Raw genomic sequence first — 18,020 nt, 5'->3', positions numbered from 1 at the left:
CTTATCACTGAGCCACACCCTCAGGCCTTTCATTGTTTCTTTATTGGTATCAGTGAACTCTCCTCAATTCCCCTACCTTTCACTTAAGGAAACTAGCATCTCCACAAAGTTTACTACATTGAATAGGGGAAAGGGTTGGCTATTCTCAGAAAGTAGCCACATGCTCTCAAGCTTTTAAAATGGCTAATTCCCTACTCAGTTTGTAACTACCATTAAAAATAAATTATTGACAAATTGCCAATTACCTTTCTGAAGAATTGCAGTTAAGTGTTCACCTAGAAGTTGTTTTTCAACAGTAGCAATTAATGACTTCCTACAAGGGAAAACATTTAAAATGATTTGACATTGACTTCCCTGAAAATCAAAGCCTCTTCTGAGGAAAAATATCAAACAGTTCATTATATTTATGCTAATTTTGATATTACTATCCCATGTGTCAATTTAACAGTTCAGTTATTTTATTTTATGCCCAGAAGAAGAAAAACATTAGTAAATATCTCCATGATCTTGCTTTGGCTGGATTTTTCCAAGTTTCTCTTTTTACTACAAAGGTAAATAAGTTATCTATGCTGCTTACTGCAACCCCCTGGGAACATTAGAAAAGTACACAGACAGTTTCTCCTATGAATGCATACTAACCAAATTTTAATCACCCTAAATACTTAAAAGATCACATCAGCCTTTAGTATTTTAAATTACAATTTAAACACAATACAACTAACAATCAAATTCTTGATCAAATCTAATTAGAAAAAATAATTACTTGAAATTTGTATTTACAAAAACAGTTGAAATCTAAATTACACCTGAAAAGTATTACTAACATGTTTAAGATGCCTAAAGTGCCTTAAGAGATTTCATAACAGTTTTAAGTATTAGGCTGAGCATGTAATACTTACTGGGTGGTCTGATCTAAGTAAGTAATAAGTCTGTCTGCTTCTTCTTCTAGACGTTTGTTAACATGATGAAGATATTCAGGAACCTACAAAGATAGTTTTTTACATTATTGTTTTCCGCCCCTTAAATCATTCAGAAAATGTCAAGTCCAAAAGATCCTGGGAGCAGCCCTGTCAAATGTGACAGGGGTGAATCATATGTAAAATTATAGGTAGAGTTTATGATCCAGAATTCTGGCCTTTAAGAAGAGAGAAAAGAAAGGAGCACCTAAGTGAGAGAAAAACAGCATAATGTTGGGAAGATAAATGTAAGGGGAAGTTTATGTTCTACAAAGTAAGGTCTAAGTAAGAGAAAGTGGACTTATTAAACATGACTTTTAAATACCTCTCTTTCTTGCATTAATTTTTGGCCTTCAGCTGCATAGAGCCTGTTAGTTTCTTCCAAAAATCGCTGTTCAAAAGAATCTTGATAAATCTGGCAGCAGGGAGTAAAATGAAGTTCATTTATTCAACAAGTATTCATTGAATGTCTTTTATATGAAAAACACTATGAATGTGGATTTTCAACATCAGACTAGGGACTAAAATCAGATCTATAGGCAGTAAAATAACTTACTTGCAAATCAGAAAGCATGCTTAAAAGGCTTCGGAGTAAACTTCTATCAATTGCTTCACCATTCCTTTCCCTCTCAATCAAGAGAAGAATGCCATCAATTGTCTTATTCTGGACTTTTTGATCACTTATAATATGAGCCCTAAATAATTCCAGTCCCATGTCCCTAAAATTAAAAAAAAAAACAACTAAATTAATTGACAATTCCGTTTCTGAGTAGGCTTGCTTAACTTCTTACACACTAATTAGGAGACTAGGCTTCAAAGAAGTAATTGTAAAAAGTTAAATGCAAGTTAAACTTTGAATAACATTATTAGGTTAAAACATACAGAAAACTCATTTTTGTCTTTAATGAAAGCTGAATTCCTGTCTTTCTCCATAATCAAGTTTTTATTATTTCCTCTGGTGGAGGAAATGATATTACCTCCTGATAACATTTGATTTGGGCAAATCAAGAGATAACATTAATTCAAAAAAGCAGGGCATTGTGGTGTCTATTTCTAATCTCAGCATTCAAGGAGCTGAGGCAGGAGTATTGTCAATTTGTGGCCAGCCTGAACTACACAGTGAATGAATGTCAGGCAAACCTGACCTACATAGTGAGACTTTGTTTCAAGAAATAAGGAATTTATTCAAACACAAAACCATTTTCACTGTACTAGTACTGAAAGCATATTTAGCCAACCATTAGTGGACTTAAGTGCTACAAAATCAGATTATTACTATAGATAATTAGCCATGGAGTTTACTATACTATTCCATTTTTGTGTGCACATAAATTTTCCTATATTATTATAAGAAAACAATTGAAGTCTTGATGATCAGTAGCAATTCACTCACAGATATTCTAGCACAAACTTTAATCTTGCCTAGCAAGAAAAACTACTGCATACCTTACTATACACTAAGGAAAAGTTGGCCATCTTCAATATTAGCATACTTTAGACGCCAAATGTGAATTTTTAGAATATTTACGGTATGACTTGCTCTTTCATGATTGGAATTAAAACAAATCTCAATTTTCCAGCATCCTTACCAAATGGACGGTAGCATTGAATTCTGAAGAACGTAAGTTCTATCCAGAAACAAAAAAATGCTTCTAATCATTATCTGTAAAATAAAAGAAATTAAACAAGTTTTATATTTTGTGAAACTGAAATACTTGCTTTCAATAAAAGAAAAAAAAACCTGAGTCTTATACTAGATTATGATGATCCAACATACACATAAATATATTTATCTGAAAATAATCCTTGTTTAGGTGTATAGAAAAGAAACACAATAGTCCCCTGACTTCTCTGCTACTTAAGAAGGAACTGAAAATATAAAAAGCGAATCAAGCTGGGTGCTGGTGGCTCATGCCTATAATCCCAGCTACTTAGAAGGCTGAGATCTGAGGATTGTGGTTTGAAGCTATCCCAGGCAGGAAAGTCCATGAGATTCTTTTTTTTTTTTTTTTTTTTGGCCAGTCCTGGGCCTTGAACTCTGGGCCCTGGCTTCTTTTTGCTCAAGGTTAGCACTCTGCCACTTGAGCCACAGCGCCACTTCTGGCCATTTTCTATATATGTGGTGCTGGGGAATTGAACCCAGGGCCTCATGTATATGAGACAAGCACTCTTGCCACTAGGCCATATCCCCAGCCCCATGAGATTCTTATTTCCAATAAATTACCACAAAAAAGCCAGAAATGGATCTGTGGCTCAAGTGGTTGAGCACTAGCCTTGAGCAAAAGAAGCTCAGGGTCAACACCCAGGCCCAGAGTTCAAGCCCCAGGACAAAAAAAGGGGGGGGGGAGTGGACAAAAGGATATCTTTTTGTTACACAGAGCCTGGCAGCAATTCAGAAGCCAATTGTACAGATAAAAAGGTAACTCTAGGGGCTGGGAATATGTCTTAAATTGTACCTGTGGCTTTGTGAGAACAGTAAATAGATTTTAAGATTTTATTTTATGCTGAATGATGGTGGCTCACACTTATAATCTTCAGTATTCAAGGGGCTGGAGATCTACAGATCAACGTTCAAAACAGGCCCAGACAGAAAAGTCCTCCAGACTCTGTCTCTAGGTGTGTCTATTTGCTTTTGGGAGTACCCACACTCTGTGTGTGCCCCCTGCCCTTTCTGATTGTTGGATTTTTGTCTGTTTGTCTGCTTGTTTGCTTTCTTAAGAAATCTCTGCCACGTTTTCTTACAAAAAATGTCCTCTAGATTCTATTTCTAATTGACTAGAAAAAAATGCTGGACAGATCCAGGCATGGTTCAAGTCTCTATAGAGTGCCATTGCTAGAGCAAAAAAGCTGAGGTGAGAACATGAGGCCTTGAGTTCAAGCCCCAATACTGGCACAAAAAAATTCAATTAACCTAAGGAATAAGCTAATTCCAGAGTAGGAAATAAACTTAAAATACCATAATGTTGAGCCAGGCATCTGTAGCTCACACATGTAATCCTAGCTTACCAGGAGGCTGAGATCAGAGGATCACAGTTTGAAGCCAGCCCAGACAGGAAAGTCTGTGAGATTCTCATCTCCATTAACCACAAAAAAGCCAGAAATGGCATTGTGGTTCAAGGAGGTAGAGCACAGAGCACTAGCTTGAGCAAAAACAAGAAAGAAAGAAAAAAGAAAACAATGGAACAAACAAACGACAACAACAACAAAAACAGCTCAGGGACGTGCCAATCCCTGAGTTCAAGCCTCAGGGACAGCACACATATACCAAAAAAACCCCAAAATAATAACAACACAACACCTTTCTGCCGCAACAGCCCTTGGAGAATGGAAGCCATGGCTCTGTGCTGTCCCATGGCCTTGGGTCTCAACAAGGGCCACAAAGTGAGCAAGATCATGAGCAAGCCATGGCACAGCCTTGGGCAACTCACCAAGCACAGCAAATTTGTGCCACAGAAGGACTCTGGAGGTGTTGGGCTTCCCAATAAGAATGGCTGCCCGCCCCCCTCAAGGTGTTCCAAGGACAAAAGGGCCCTCAAGTTCACCAAAAAAAATGTCAGAATGCACTTCCTCGCCAAGAACTGGTGGGAGGAGCTGAACAGAGGCCCCCTTGACCCCAGTAAATTTTTGTTCCCATTTTTTAAAAAAACTAAAACTTAAGGTACTTTCAGAGGTAATCAAACAGTAGATAAGACATAGCCATTAAGACTGATTGAATGGGATGGGTGTGATTTAAGTGACAGAATGCTTGCTTAGCAAACACAAGGTCCTGAGTTCAATTCCTAGCACCACCAGAAAGAAAAAAAGACTAACAAAGTGTAACTTCTTTCTTAATGACGTAGGTTTGTTTTTTTTACGTTTTTAATGATATTATTTTAATTTTAATTTTAATTTTTTACTAGTCTGGGAACTTGAACTTTGGGACGGAGCATTGTCCCAGGCTCTTCTGCTCAAGGCTCTACCACTTGAGCCACAGCTCCACTTCCTGCTTTTTTTCCTCTTTGTGGTTAATTGAAAGTCTGAAGGACTTTCTTGCCCAGGCTGGCTGGCTTCAAACCATGATCCTCAAATCTCAGCCTCCAGAGTAGCTAGAATTACAGATGTGAGCCACCAGGGCCCAGCTACAAGGCTTTTAAAAGTAACATTCCTATACTTGACTTTTTTAGCTACCATGTCTAAGCCAAAATTTACTTTTTTTTTTTTTTTTTGCTAGTCCTGGGGCTTGAACTATGCACTGTCCCTGAGCTTCTTTTGCCCAAGGCTAGCACTCTACCACTTGAGCCATAAGCACCATTTCTGGCTCTTTCTTTATATGTGGTACTGAGGAATCGAACCCAGGGCTTTATGCATGCAAGGCAAGCATTCTACCACTAAGACAGACTCCCAGCCCTATACTATTATTTTTAACTTACCATTTGCCTACAATGGTTTTGCCAGCATCTGTCAATCTTCTTTAGAAAAAGAACACTATCCAATGAATCCATAGTGTATGTTAAGGATATTACAAAACACTTAGTACAAGTAATATATGCAATGTAAGAGCATATTTATCACAAACATAGAATGTTCTTTACATTAAATAGAACTCAATAGCAACTACAAAGCAAAATTTCTTAAAATGCAAAAAATTAAGATCTTTCACTAAGCGCCTTTAAAAATAAGTGTTACACTGAGCATCGGTGGCTCACACCTGTAATCCTAGCTACTCAAGAGGCTGAGAACTGAGGATCACAGTTCAAAGCCAGCCCGGGCAGGAAAGTCCATGAGACTCTTATCTCCAACTAACCACAAGAAAACCAGAAGTGGCGCTGTGGCTCAAGTGGTAGAGCACTACCCTTGAGCTGAAGAGGTCAGGGACAATGCCCAGGGTTTAAGTCCCAGGACCTACCAAAAAAAAAGTTAAAAAAAGTCTTACCATTACCTGACTTATGTTAACTGCAACCCCTCTGTACATCACCTTTATAATAATAATTTTAGTAAGTCTTACACATAATTGAGCTGATATCTCCAGTTTACCATTTTCCTTACAAATTTGCTAGTACAAAATGGTAATGATAAAAGGAAATTTTACTTACATGAATATCAGATATATTTGAACTCTAATTAAAGCTAAAAAGTAAAAAAAATTACAAACACAAAGAACAAAATTAACAAATGTACAAAACAGACATCCCACTTCAAACTAGGTTAAACAGTGAGAGGAAGGGAGGAGAAGATAAGAATGTAAGATATTTTGTTTTTAAAGGATATTCTCTGAACTGATGAATCTGTGCTTTGATGTGATCTTCACAAATCTGCCTCAGCTGTTTATACAAATTTGCAGAAATCTTGTAAGAACAAAGATTTTCTACAGCCTACAAGATAAAACATAGAATTTCTTAGGGAGAGGATGGGGAGTTTCTCAATTATCTACAAGAACTTCCTAGTATGTTGATATTTCTGTAACACTTGCTTATTGGAAGTAGTTATTTGCAGGGCACTGTTGGCGCCTGCTTGTAATCCTAGCTACTCAGGAGGCTGAGATCTGAGGATCATTGTTCAAAGCCAGCCCGGCCAGGAAAAGACCTTAGACTCTTATCCATGAGACTCTTATCTCCAATTCACCACGAGAAAACCAGAAATGGATCTGTGGCTCAAAGTGGTAGAGCTCTAGTCTTGAGCAGAAGAGTTCAGGGACAGCATCTAGCCCAAGTTCAAGCCAGCCTTATAAGCAACAACAACAAAAGTATTTATTCATCCCTTTAAAGTGCAATGTATCCCAGGTACTCAGGAAGCTGATGCATGAAGATCACAAGTTGGAGGCCAGCATGAGCAACTTAGAAGTCAGTATCAAAAGAAAAAGACAAGCTAAGATAAAATTATCAATGTAAGTGGTTTTTTAATGACCAATGTACTGTGCAAAAAAAATCCACAAATTAACATGTACATATATAATAAAAATAATATATTCATATAAAGGTTAACAATGTAGGGAGTTAAGCCAAGTTCTACATACCCAAGTTATAACAACTGCTAAATATAAAAGCTATCTTTCTAAAATTTTAATAATTTCTATAAGCACAACTCCATCTTAATTCTAAAATAATTTTACCAGTGTTTTTTATATCAATTGGGCATTACATTGATACTACAACTAAATTTCAGCTTCTTTCTACTTTCTTGAGTTTTCCTGAACAGATCAAAGCAGAAATTACTGTTAGAAGTATTAAAATGAATATAAGTACCAAAATTTTTCTCTATCATTTCAATTTAAGCATGTAGAAGCTTTACACTTTGTACAAAAGAATACACATTAATTACAAAAGAAATAACTATATCTTTACTTCATTCTAAAAGTTGAATTGGTCCTCCATTACACTCAAAACATAACATGACAAATTCAGATGTCATGAATTTCTTGTTATGTGTTTCTCAAAAACATATTTAAAACAACAAGAATGGTAATACTCTACAATTCCAACTAGCAATAACAAATGTATCAAGACAAAACTTCCATTAAAATAGACTGAGTAAGGGCATCTAAATTCTAGTTGGGAGTGAATTTTATTAACCTGTAATTAGAAATCACATTCCTAGTATGCAGGTCCTATAAATTAGCAAATGTATGGAAAGCTTAACAGAACCTATTTTTCTCATTGGGAAAGTCACCATATCTCACTAGGAATGAGCAAGTCAATTATTTCAACAGCTATGAAGGAATAAGAAATTTTATGTAATGCAACTTGGAATTAGGCCAGAAATACCTAACTGTAAATTTATATTTCTTTCTTGTGCCTAGGGTCCTCCATAGTCTATTCCTTTCCCTCCTGGAGAATTCCTTTCTTTGTATTGTAGTATTCCTTTTTTTTTTTTTGTCAGTCCTGGGCCTTGAACTCAGGGCCTGAGCACTGTCCCTGGCTTCTTTTTGCTCAAGGCTAGCACTCTGCCACTTAAGCCACAGCACCACTTCTGGCCATTTTCTATATATGTGGTGCTGAGGAATTAAACCTAGGGCTTCATGTATCTGAGGCAAGCACTGTTGCCATTAGGCCATATTCCCAGCCCTGTAGTATTCCTTTTAAATGACTGATTCATTTTCTCAACATTTATCATTTCCCCTCCTAGCTAGATTCTTGTCACACTACTTAGTGCATACTTCACCTACTCTTTTTCCATTTCTAGAATTTATCTAAATTCGATTTATCCCATTTCCTTCTGTTATGTTTGCCTTTCTCCCCCAAAGCAGTAGACAAACCTATGTTCTTACACAAGATACCATTATATTCCCCAACTAGACCTCACTTCTTCCAGTAAGTTCTTAACTGCTCAGAAGCCAGTGACTCACCCAGTACTCCCACCTAACATATAACAATGATTTGTCACTAAGTCATTACTATGTCCTCTTTCTTTTGTGTGTATGTTTTTATGTGAATGCCAGTCCTGGGGCTTGAACTCAGGGCCTGAGCACTGTCCCTGGCTATTTTTTTTTTCGCTCAAGGCTAGCACTCTACCACTTGAGCCACAGTTCCACTTCTGGCCTTTTTGTATACATGTGGTGCTGATGAATCAAACCCAGTGCTTCATGTATACGAGGCAAGCACTCTACCACTAGGCCATATTCCAAGAGACTCTCATCTCCAATCAACCACCAGAAAACCTGAAGTGGAGCTGTGGCTCAAGTGGTATTGTGCTAGCCTTCAGCTGAGGAGCTCAGGCACAGCACCTTGGCCCAGAGTTCAAGCCCCAAGACAAAAAAGAGCCTTAGAGTCTAGATTCCATTACTAGAACATAACAAGAAAGAAAATTTGCTGGGCGCTGGTGGCTCATGCCTATAATCCTAGCTACACAGAAGAGTAAGATCTAAAGACATAATGCTCAAAGCCAGCCTGGGTAGATAAATATGTGAGACTCTTATCTCCAATTAACCTGCAAATTATGAAAGTAGAGGGGTGGCTCAGAGTTAGAACAACAACAAGAGCACAAGTTACTAAACTCAAGCCCCATTTCCAACACACACACACACACACACACACACACACACACACACACAAACAAACACACACAAATAATAGAGCACCAGCCTTCAGTGAAAAAGCCAAGCAAAAGTGTAAGAACACGAAGCCAATAATGCCATTATTTTATATATGACTTGGTTAAAAAATACAAAATCCTAACTGTAAGATAGTACAGGTGAAAATAGGACATGTACTTGAGAAGTGCAAAGAAAAATAGTTCCTAGAGAGTTCTCTTTTTTCTTCTCTATTTCACTAATAGTACCCACTGCAACATATCAAGGAGCTACTGTGGCTTAATATGGACTTAGAATTTTAAATGTGTGGCTTTAGAGCTCTAAAACAAAAATGCAATTTTAAAATAAAAATTTCTTCTACAAATACTCAAATATTTCTCATTGATGATAACCTATATGTTACAGGAAGTACGCTAAGCACTTTTTTTGCACTACTTTATTCAAAATAACCTGATAATATAGGTAATGACAGTCTCCCTCTTGCACATATGAGTAAACTATGATTTAAACATATATATTATCCAAAATTTTAGAATGACAGATTTGTAATCTAAGGCACAAGTATAATCTTCATACTCAGGCAGAAGAAGAATCATGAGTTCAAGGTCAGCCTTAGCTACACATCAAGACTATGTCACAAAGGATTAGGAGGATAAAAAGATCTCTGCCAGATGCAGGTGCCTCCTGTCTGTAATCCTAGCTAACTTAGGAGACTAAGAGCGAAAGGATCTCGCAGTTCAAGGCCAACCAAGGCAGAAAAATCAAAAGATTCATCTCAAAAGTAACCAGTAGGTCTGGGAATGTGGCTTAGTAGTAGAGTGCGTGTCTAGTTCGATTCCTCAATACCACATAAACAGAGAAAGTCAGAAGTGGCGCTCACATGGTATAGTGCTAGCCTTGAGCAAAAGAAGTTCAGGGACAGTGCCCAGGCCCTCAGTTCAAGTCCCAGAATTGGCAAAAAAGGAAAAAGAAAAGAAATAACAACCAGTAGCCAGGTGCCTGTGGCTCATGCCTGTAATCTTAACTACTGAGGAGGCTGAGATCTAAAGATCTCACTTTGAAGCTAGCCTGGGAAGGAAAGATCATGATATTCTTGTTAACAGTACAAGACAAGGCTGGGAATATGGCCTAGTGGCAAGAGTGCTCGCCTCACGATTCCCCAGCACCACATATATAGAAAATGGCCAGAAGTGGTGCTGTGGCTCAAGTGGCAGAGTGCTAGCCTTGAGCAAAAAGAAGCCAGGGACAGTGCTCAGGCCCTGAGTCTAAGGCCCAGGACTGACAATAAATAAATAAATTAATTAATTAAATGTACGAAACAACCAAATCCGTGTTCACTAACAGATTAATAGATAAATGCAATGGGGTAGACAAATTTGATGAGATATCATTCAGCCTTAAAAAGGAAAAGAATTCTGACACTGGTTACAATATGAAAGATTTTATGCTCAGTTAAATAAGTATTAGCATATATAATGCATAATTAGGATTATAAGTAATATACAATTATAAACAAGTGAGATTATAAAAGTATTGTAGGATTCTTCTCTTACCTGAGGTATCTAGAATAAACAACTGAGACAGAAAATAAGAGTAATGGTTGTCAGAGGTCTGGGGTAGAGGGAATGGGAAGTTAAGTATTTAATGTGTACAGTGTTTCAACTTGGTAAAATGAAAAATTCTGTAGATGAATGGTGACGATATTGTACAATGTGAATGTACTGAATTACACACTTAAAAGGGTTAAAATAATAATGTCTGTTATATTTTACCACAATAAACACATTAGATGAAGTATTAAAGGTATGTTATTGAAATTAAACATGCTGTACACCTACATATTCAAATAAACACAATAAACATACACAAATGAAAACATGCATCACATACTCCGAATAGGTTTCATTTTAGAAAGTAAAACTATTTAATTGCTTTGAACACTATAATACAGCGGTATTTAAAACGATGTGGTGTTATCAGTAAGGCAGCATGATAGCATAAAAATGTACCAAACTAGTAACCGAACATGTCAGTTAGAGTTCCCCTGTTCTGTCAACAGCCAATATATGACTGTGGGGATAGTAACTATTACTCTATCAGCTTCAAAATGAGTTTCAATAATGCTTAGATGAGATTAATACGAGATAAATATGCTCTGTAGGTTATCTTGCATACTGTGTGAAGAAAAGTCATTGGATCACATGATATCTTAAAGCCTTCTCTACTCTAGTTCTTTTTTGTGTGTATGCCAGTCCTGGGGCTTGAACTTAAGGCCTTAGCACTGTCCCTAAGCTTTTGTGTTCAAGGGTAGTGTGTTCTACCACCTGAGCCAGAGCTCCACTTCCAGGTGTTTTGAGTAGTTAATTGGAGGTAAGGCTCATGAGCTTTCCTGTGTGGGGAGGCTTTAAACCATGATCCTCAGATCTCAGCCTCCTGAGTAGCTATGATTACAGGGGTAAGCCACCAGTGCCTGGGTCCCCTGCTCTAATTTTATAATTCTACTACTATTACTATACAATTCAGGAGCCACATAAAAGAGTTGCCACATAAACATACCAGAAGAGGCAAATGAGCTTAGTACTACTACTAAGCACTAGTACAAGTAGTACTAGTACTAAGCAAACAGCTTAGTACTGCTACTATCAACTACACTTACACAGTATTATTACTATATGTTTTGAGCAATGGTCTGAGTGTTTTGTACACACTGACTCTTTTCTCAGCAAGAAAAACTGGTGAATGTCAACTAACATATTACAAGTGAAAAAGCTACATCTTGATTTGTCAAAAGGTTGACTAATGATAAAATCTTCCTATATTTATATATCAGTGCTTTATTAAGGTGTTTTCACAAACATTTGATTCTTAGAAGCACCTGTAAGAGGTAGATAAGACAGGTATTCTTTACCTTACTCTGCAGAAGAGGAAACTAATGCCCAGGAGAATTTAATACCTTGTCCAAAATATCAAAGGTAAATGAAGTCAAAATTATATCCCAAACCTGTCTTCTGACTCCAAATCTGGTTTAACCTTCACTATACTATCTCCACAACTGGCCTAGTGGTAGAATGCTTCTCTAGCAAGCAGGAAGCCCTGGGTTCGATTCCTCAGTACCATGTACACAGAAAAAGCCAGAAGTGGTACTGTGGCTCAAGTGGTAGAACACTAGCTTTGAGCAAAAAAAAGCTTAGGAACAGTGCTCCAGCCCTGAGTTCAAGCCTCAGAACGGGCAAAAAATAAAAGAAAAAAGAAAAAAAACTTAAGTATACCAGGCTCTGGTGGCTCTGCCTATAATTTTAGCTACTAATTTTAGGCTAAGATCTTAGGATCTCAGTCAAAGTCAACTAGGCATATAATCCATGAAATTCTTATCTCCAATTAACCAGCAAAACTTGGAAGTGAGCCAAGCACTAGAGGCTCATGCCTGTAATCTTAGCTATTTAGAAGGGTGAGATCAGAGGACAGAGGTTTGAAGCCTGCCCATGCAGAGTTGTCCATGAGACTCTTATCTCCTATTAACCAGCAGAAAGCCAGAAGTGGAACTGTGGCTCAAGTGGTAGAATATCAGCCTTGAGCGAAAAAGGCAAGTGAGAGAGCTCAAAGACCCTAAGTTTAAGCCCTAGTCTTGACACACAGAAAAGCTGGCACTGGAGCAATGGCTCAAGTAATAGAATGCTAGTCGTGAATGAAAAAGTAGATCAAGAATAAGAAACAGGGCTATGATAGAGTGCTTACCTAGCATGAGTGAAGCCCTTGGTTTGATTCCTCAGTACCACATGAACAGAAAAAGCTGAAGTGGTGCTGTGGCTCAAGCGGTAGGGCACTAGCCTTGAGCACAGACAGAGAGGCTCAGGGACAGAGCCCAGGCCCTAAGTTCAAGGCCCAGGACCAGCAAAATAAATAATGAAGAATGAGAAGCCATGAGTTCAAGCCCCAGTACAGGCTCTCTCTCACACTCACACACACACACACACACACACACACACACACACACACACACACACACACACACAAACACCAGCCGGGTACTGGTTGGTCATGCCTAATCCTAGCCACTCAGGAGGCTGAGATCTGAGGATCACAGTTCAAAGCCAAGCCAGTCAGGCTATAAGGTCTGTGAGACTCTTATCTCCAATAAAGTATTCAGAAAAAGCTGGAAGTGGGGATGTGGCTCAAGTGGTATAGCACTAGCCTTGAGCACAAGAGGGACAGGGATAGCTTGTAGGCCATGAGTTCAAGTCCCATGATCAGCAAAAAACAAAAACAAAAACAAAATCTCAAAACTATAAACAGTGATAAACTAAACTAATGTAACTTCTTACAAAGTAATAACACATAAAAGCCTAAAGATATTGTACACATAGGTACATTTGAATTCTGAAATGGTAATCCTCTAAGGGAAACGAACTCTTTAAATTAGTTGTACGTGTTAAAAACATAGTAGAGCAACCTTTCTTGGCATGAAGTCAAAGTCAGTAGTTGGTCCTAACACAATGAAGTTAAATATTTCAAGTAAAGACCTATTTGCTACGCAAAAGGAACAAATTTGAATCAGACTAAGTTGCTAGCCCACAACCTACTGCTCATTTCTAGGCTAAGGTATGTCTTGTTGACCAGCAGACAACAAGCATAAATAGTGAGAAAAAATAGCAAAAAGCTACTAATGAGAAGGCAGACTAAAGGCTGTAAAGATTGGCTATCTTGAAGTGTTTCTTGGAAGTGGATAACACCTGAGAAATGAGATGTGAACAGAAATCATCTATGCTAAAGAATTCCACTATACGTAAAAGCTCTATCATCTCAAAGTATATCTGTCCAAATCTTTATCCAAAGTTCATGTGAAACTCTGTGGTCTGATTATAAAACAGAATGCCTCAACTAAGGAGGAAACTATAATTAGAAAGAAATCAAAAAGGCTATTTAAAATCCATTTCAGAAAGTAAAATCCAAGTCAGGCATAGTAGTCCACACCTATAATCCTAGCACCTGGGAGGTATAGGGAGTTCAAGACCAACCTGGACTACATAGGGAGTTCCAGGCCAGTCTGGGTTATATAGGCAGCACCCTGTCTCAAAAACTGAAAGAAAACAACAAAAAAGAAGAAAACCCATATGAATCCTACCACAATTTATGTAATTCAAATTTGTTTGTCCATATGAGTACGAGTACATACCTGGTAGAGTTCTTCTAAATTGTACTTAATTGAAGTACTATTCTGAATGGCTTCAACTGCTTCTTTCAGTTTCTGCCATGTTTCATCTGTGTAGTTTTCTGGTAATTTAGGCTTATCTAAATGATATGCAAAAGACTGGTATTAGAATAATGTATAGGCTATAGTAACTAAAGATCCATAAAATCGAACAGCATTACTATTCCAGGCTCTTTGTAACTATTAGGCGTAAATATTAAACTAACCACTGTATTTAAGCTCAGTATAAATAAAATTTAAAATGAGAGGATACTGTTTAAGTCATTTTGACTCACCTATTAAAACTGAAAGTGCGTTTTTTTCTCCTATTGATTGAATTGCTTCAAAAAAATTCAAAAATGACAAGATAAAAAATAATCCTGATCCTATTCCATCATGTGTAAAACCCAATTCAACATAAATCTTGTTCCTAAGATTTGAAATACTTCTGTGTATATTTTATAAGCTTATCTTCCCAACAGTAAGACACCTGGGGTACTAATAGCACTATTTTTTAAGTAAAGAAACTGAGGCCCAGAACTCATTTGGTAAACTTGCTCAAGGTCACCATAGTCAATGGCAAAGGTGGAATTCTAATGTAGGTCTATTTGCCCCCAAAATCTGTACAGAAACTACAGAAATGGAGAAAACGTCTTAGGTTTTAGACTACATTAACAAGTATAATGATATTTAAAACAATTTAAATCTCTAGATAACTTCAGAACGTTTGCAGTATTTTCTGAATGGAAAGAACCATATTAATCTTGACTTTAACTTCACTGGGCCAGCAATAAGTGAATAAAACAAAACATCCAAATACTTTAAAATCCTTTTACTTCGAGAGGAAGAAAAAAATAAACAAAAATTTTGAAATCAGTTGCATATGCATTAGGATCACAGCTCATTTCTTTAAAAATCCTTGGCTATCAAACCAATACAACTTTAAGTGAAATAATTAACACATTAGCCAATTATGATTCATATTCAATTTAGCAAGCTCTAGTATTAAATCAAAAGGAATATAATACTGGTGAGCCTGGTGATAGAGTCAGTGATATAAGAAGTAAAGGGTTAAAAAACATCATAATCCTCCACTTGAGACAAAATAGAGCACACTGACTGATTTCCACTAATGTTGCAAACACAGGCATAAAATACTTAATTTTCTCTTAATATTTAGCCACAAGACACTTATCTACTAGAGTACTTAAGTTCATTCATTTGTTGCCCCATTTAATAAACATTTTAGCATCTACTATCTGCTAGTTTAGTGTTGAAAAAGTTAGAACAGAAACATATAATAGAGAAAAAATTAACTCAGCTGAAATTGTTTTTAAAATAAATGAGTTCATAAATCTTTCAGCAACTTATCTCAAACTCAATGAGCAAATTTTTCTAAAAGCTTCAGGCCAATACTTTAAAACCTATCCTAGTGATAAAAAAATGTAGTAAGTGTTCCTATCTTTATAATAGTGGTACACAGAGAGTTACTACTTCTGTGTATACATAAACATTTTTCATTTCCAATCCCTATCTTTGAGGAAAAATGCAGAGACTGAAAACATTTGTTCAAATACTGCTTCCACAGTTTCATGAATATAGTAGTCAGTATTATAAGTCTACTTATAAATTTTATTTGAGTAGTAAGAGATCACGATTGCTATGTGCTGAAGGACTCAAGAATGTGGCCTACTGAAGCAGGAAAAAATAAATTAGTGTCCAGACTAAGTATGCACTTGAAATAAATAAATCTTATTAGAATACAAATTTCTCACCCGTTAAATCTCGATCAATCATACTGTAGATTGTCAGTTACAAGGAATAACAGATTAGATAGAACAGGTTGAGACAAATAGAAAAACACTCTGCAGAAACAGCCAGTGTGTGCTTCATCAGCAAAAGAATAGAAACCACCCTCTGGAAAATGAACCCTACACCACGAAAAGCGGAGTTCCCCATCCACCTTAATGATTATACATAAAACATTAGGCTACTTCTATACTGCTTAATATATTAACATAAAAGAGCACGTGACTGCTCAAGTGTCAAATCCTTAGTAGGTGATTAGGGATTTTGGCCTTGGTTACCTTTAAAGTTCTTGATCACTAACTTCTTAGCAGAGCCAGGCTTGCTGTTAGCAAAGCTAGAGGAGGTGGCAGAAGATTTGGCTAGGCCGTTTGCATGATGCCCCGAAGTCATAGAAGAAATTAATATACTCTTATTTTTAAGTTGCTGCTGCTGAGATGTAGCAGCAGTTGGTGAAGATGAGGAGGAGGAGGAGGATGATTCCTCAGCCATCTTCGCATCAAACCCTACAAACTCCAGGGTGTCTTCAAAACGTAGCTTCTTCTGTATTGGTATGTGGCTAGAAGAAGCCACTGAAACACCTAGGCAGAAGGATGAGGTTGAAGGGGATGTTGATTCCCTGGGTTGTATGGGAGGAATGGATGAGAAGGAAGAGGAACAATCAAAGTCTTCTCTCTCGTTACTACTATTAGTGCTGCTACTGCTGCTGGTGCTGCTACTGCTGCTGCTGCTGCTGCTGCTGCTGCTGCTGCTGCTGCTGCTGTTTAACTTTCTCTTCTTGGCAGAGGTGGGCGGAGTAGTGCTGGTATTACCATCAGTGGCAGATCTGACCTCCTGTGCAGCAGCAGCAGCTGAGGGATTGGGGGAAGAAAAACCTGTTGGAAACATGAAAATAGCGGGGTCAACAGGCAGAGGAGCATCAAAAATCTACGTTTATATATGCCTGCTTACGTGTAGGAAAGGAGGTGGTGGTATCAGATGGGGGAAGGGAAGAAAGAAGAGAGGAGAAACACAGAGGACGAGAAGGAAAGTGGGGGGGGGGGGGGAAACCGGGGAATGGGAAGGTTTGGGAAGGCGGTTAGGCTGACACCCGAAGTGAGCAGAACGAAAGGAGAGAGCGAAGGAGGAGGCAGACAGGTAAACGGCCGTGCCGTCCCCCCTCCCCTGCTTTTCAATCAGTCTCTCCCCACTTTCTGCAGGAGCGACTCGGAGTCTGTGAAGCAGCAACTCCACCTCCGCCTTTTCTCCCTCTCCCTGGGAGGGGAGACGCTGTGGATGGGGGGAGGGAGGGGGAGGAGGAGAGAACCCGGGCTTGTTATTGTCAATAGCACAAGAGGCTAAAGATGGCGCCACTTCCGGTCACGCGGCGCCGAGGGAGGGACACCGTCTCTCTCCCCGGGCGGGAGAGGGGGGAAGGGAAGGGTAGAGTGAGGCACTACAGATGGGGTGGGGGAGAGCTGGCTCAAGGAGGGGCGGCGAACGCGCTCCAGTCACCCGGCTTAGTTCGCTCCCGCTTTGGTTCTCTCTCTTCTACCCTGGCAGCACCCTCCACCCCCGGCCCCCCACCAGTAACTGCCACCCCTTCCTTAATGGTCCCGCAGGGACCTTCGCACTGCAGAGTCCTTACCGGAAGTGACTGGGCAGATACTTTTCATAGCGCCCAGATCCCAAAGCCCCCAGGTCCGCAGGACTAGTGGGGGGGGTAAGGAAGGGGGGGGGGTAAAGAGAAGTGGGCAGGGGGGAGGGGCGGGCCTTGGAAGCTTGTGATTGGAGCTTTCTGAACCTGAGGCGGGCAGGCGGGCGGACCGCTGGCGCGGGGCGGGGGGGGGGGGGGTTGTCTAGAGTAGCAGCGGGAAGGGAGTCTGTTCGGGAGGATAGGTGGTGACAGCGAGGGGCGGGGTGAGCTAGCTAGGAAAAGACCAGAAGAAAGGGAGTTAAAAAAAAAAAGTCGGAAGCCCAGAGAATGGAAACTTTGAAAGAGATAAAAGGAGTAAGGGAGGGTTTACAAGGTGGTGGAGGAAAATATAATAATGCCTTTATGCTTGATGCTAGAGAAAAAAGACAC

General features: G+C 38.7%; 1 protein-coding gene across 6 annotated transcripts in view; it reads right to left on the bottom strand.

The window, feature by feature from the left end:
• Positions 1-17,707, bottom strand: part of Cul4b (cullin 4B) — a 39,050-nt gene extending 21,343 nt beyond the window's left edge. For 4 of the 6 annotated variants that reach the window (XM_048335678.1, XM_048335680.1, XM_048335682.1 and 1 more), the window contains exons 1-10: positions 17,583-17,707; positions 16,237-16,830; positions 14,135-14,250; positions 6,204-6,307; positions 5,366-5,438; positions 2,546-2,619; positions 1,513-1,675; positions 1,282-1,371; positions 900-982; positions 246-313 (exon numbers count right to left, since the gene is read on the bottom strand). In XM_048335678.1, coding sequence (XP_048191635.1) covers positions 246-313; positions 900-982; positions 1,282-1,371; positions 1,513-1,675; positions 2,546-2,619; positions 5,366-5,438; positions 6,204-6,307; positions 14,135-14,250; positions 16,237-16,830; positions 17,583-17,610 — 1,393 coding nt within the window. In that variant the 5' untranslated portion in view covers positions 17,611-17,707. The remainder of the gene's footprint in view (positions 1-245; positions 314-899; positions 983-1,281; positions 1,372-1,512; positions 1,676-2,545; positions 2,620-5,365; positions 5,439-6,203; positions 6,308-14,134; positions 14,251-16,236; positions 16,831-17,582) is intronic. The other 2 variants (XM_048335679.1, XM_048335681.1) reach the window with 1 other exon arrangement.
• Between the last annotated feature and the right edge of the window lie 313 nt (positions 17,708-18,020).

The sequence above is a fragment of the Perognathus longimembris genome, chromosome 28, assembly GCF_023159225.1.
Source record: "Perognathus longimembris pacificus isolate PPM17 chromosome 28, ASM2315922v1, whole genome shotgun sequence".
NCBI classification, from domain to species: Eukaryota; Metazoa; Chordata; class Mammalia; order Rodentia; family Heteromyidae; genus Perognathus; species Perognathus longimembris.
Note: the sequence above shows the minus strand (reverse complement) of the source record. Positions and strands in the feature narration are given on the sequence as shown.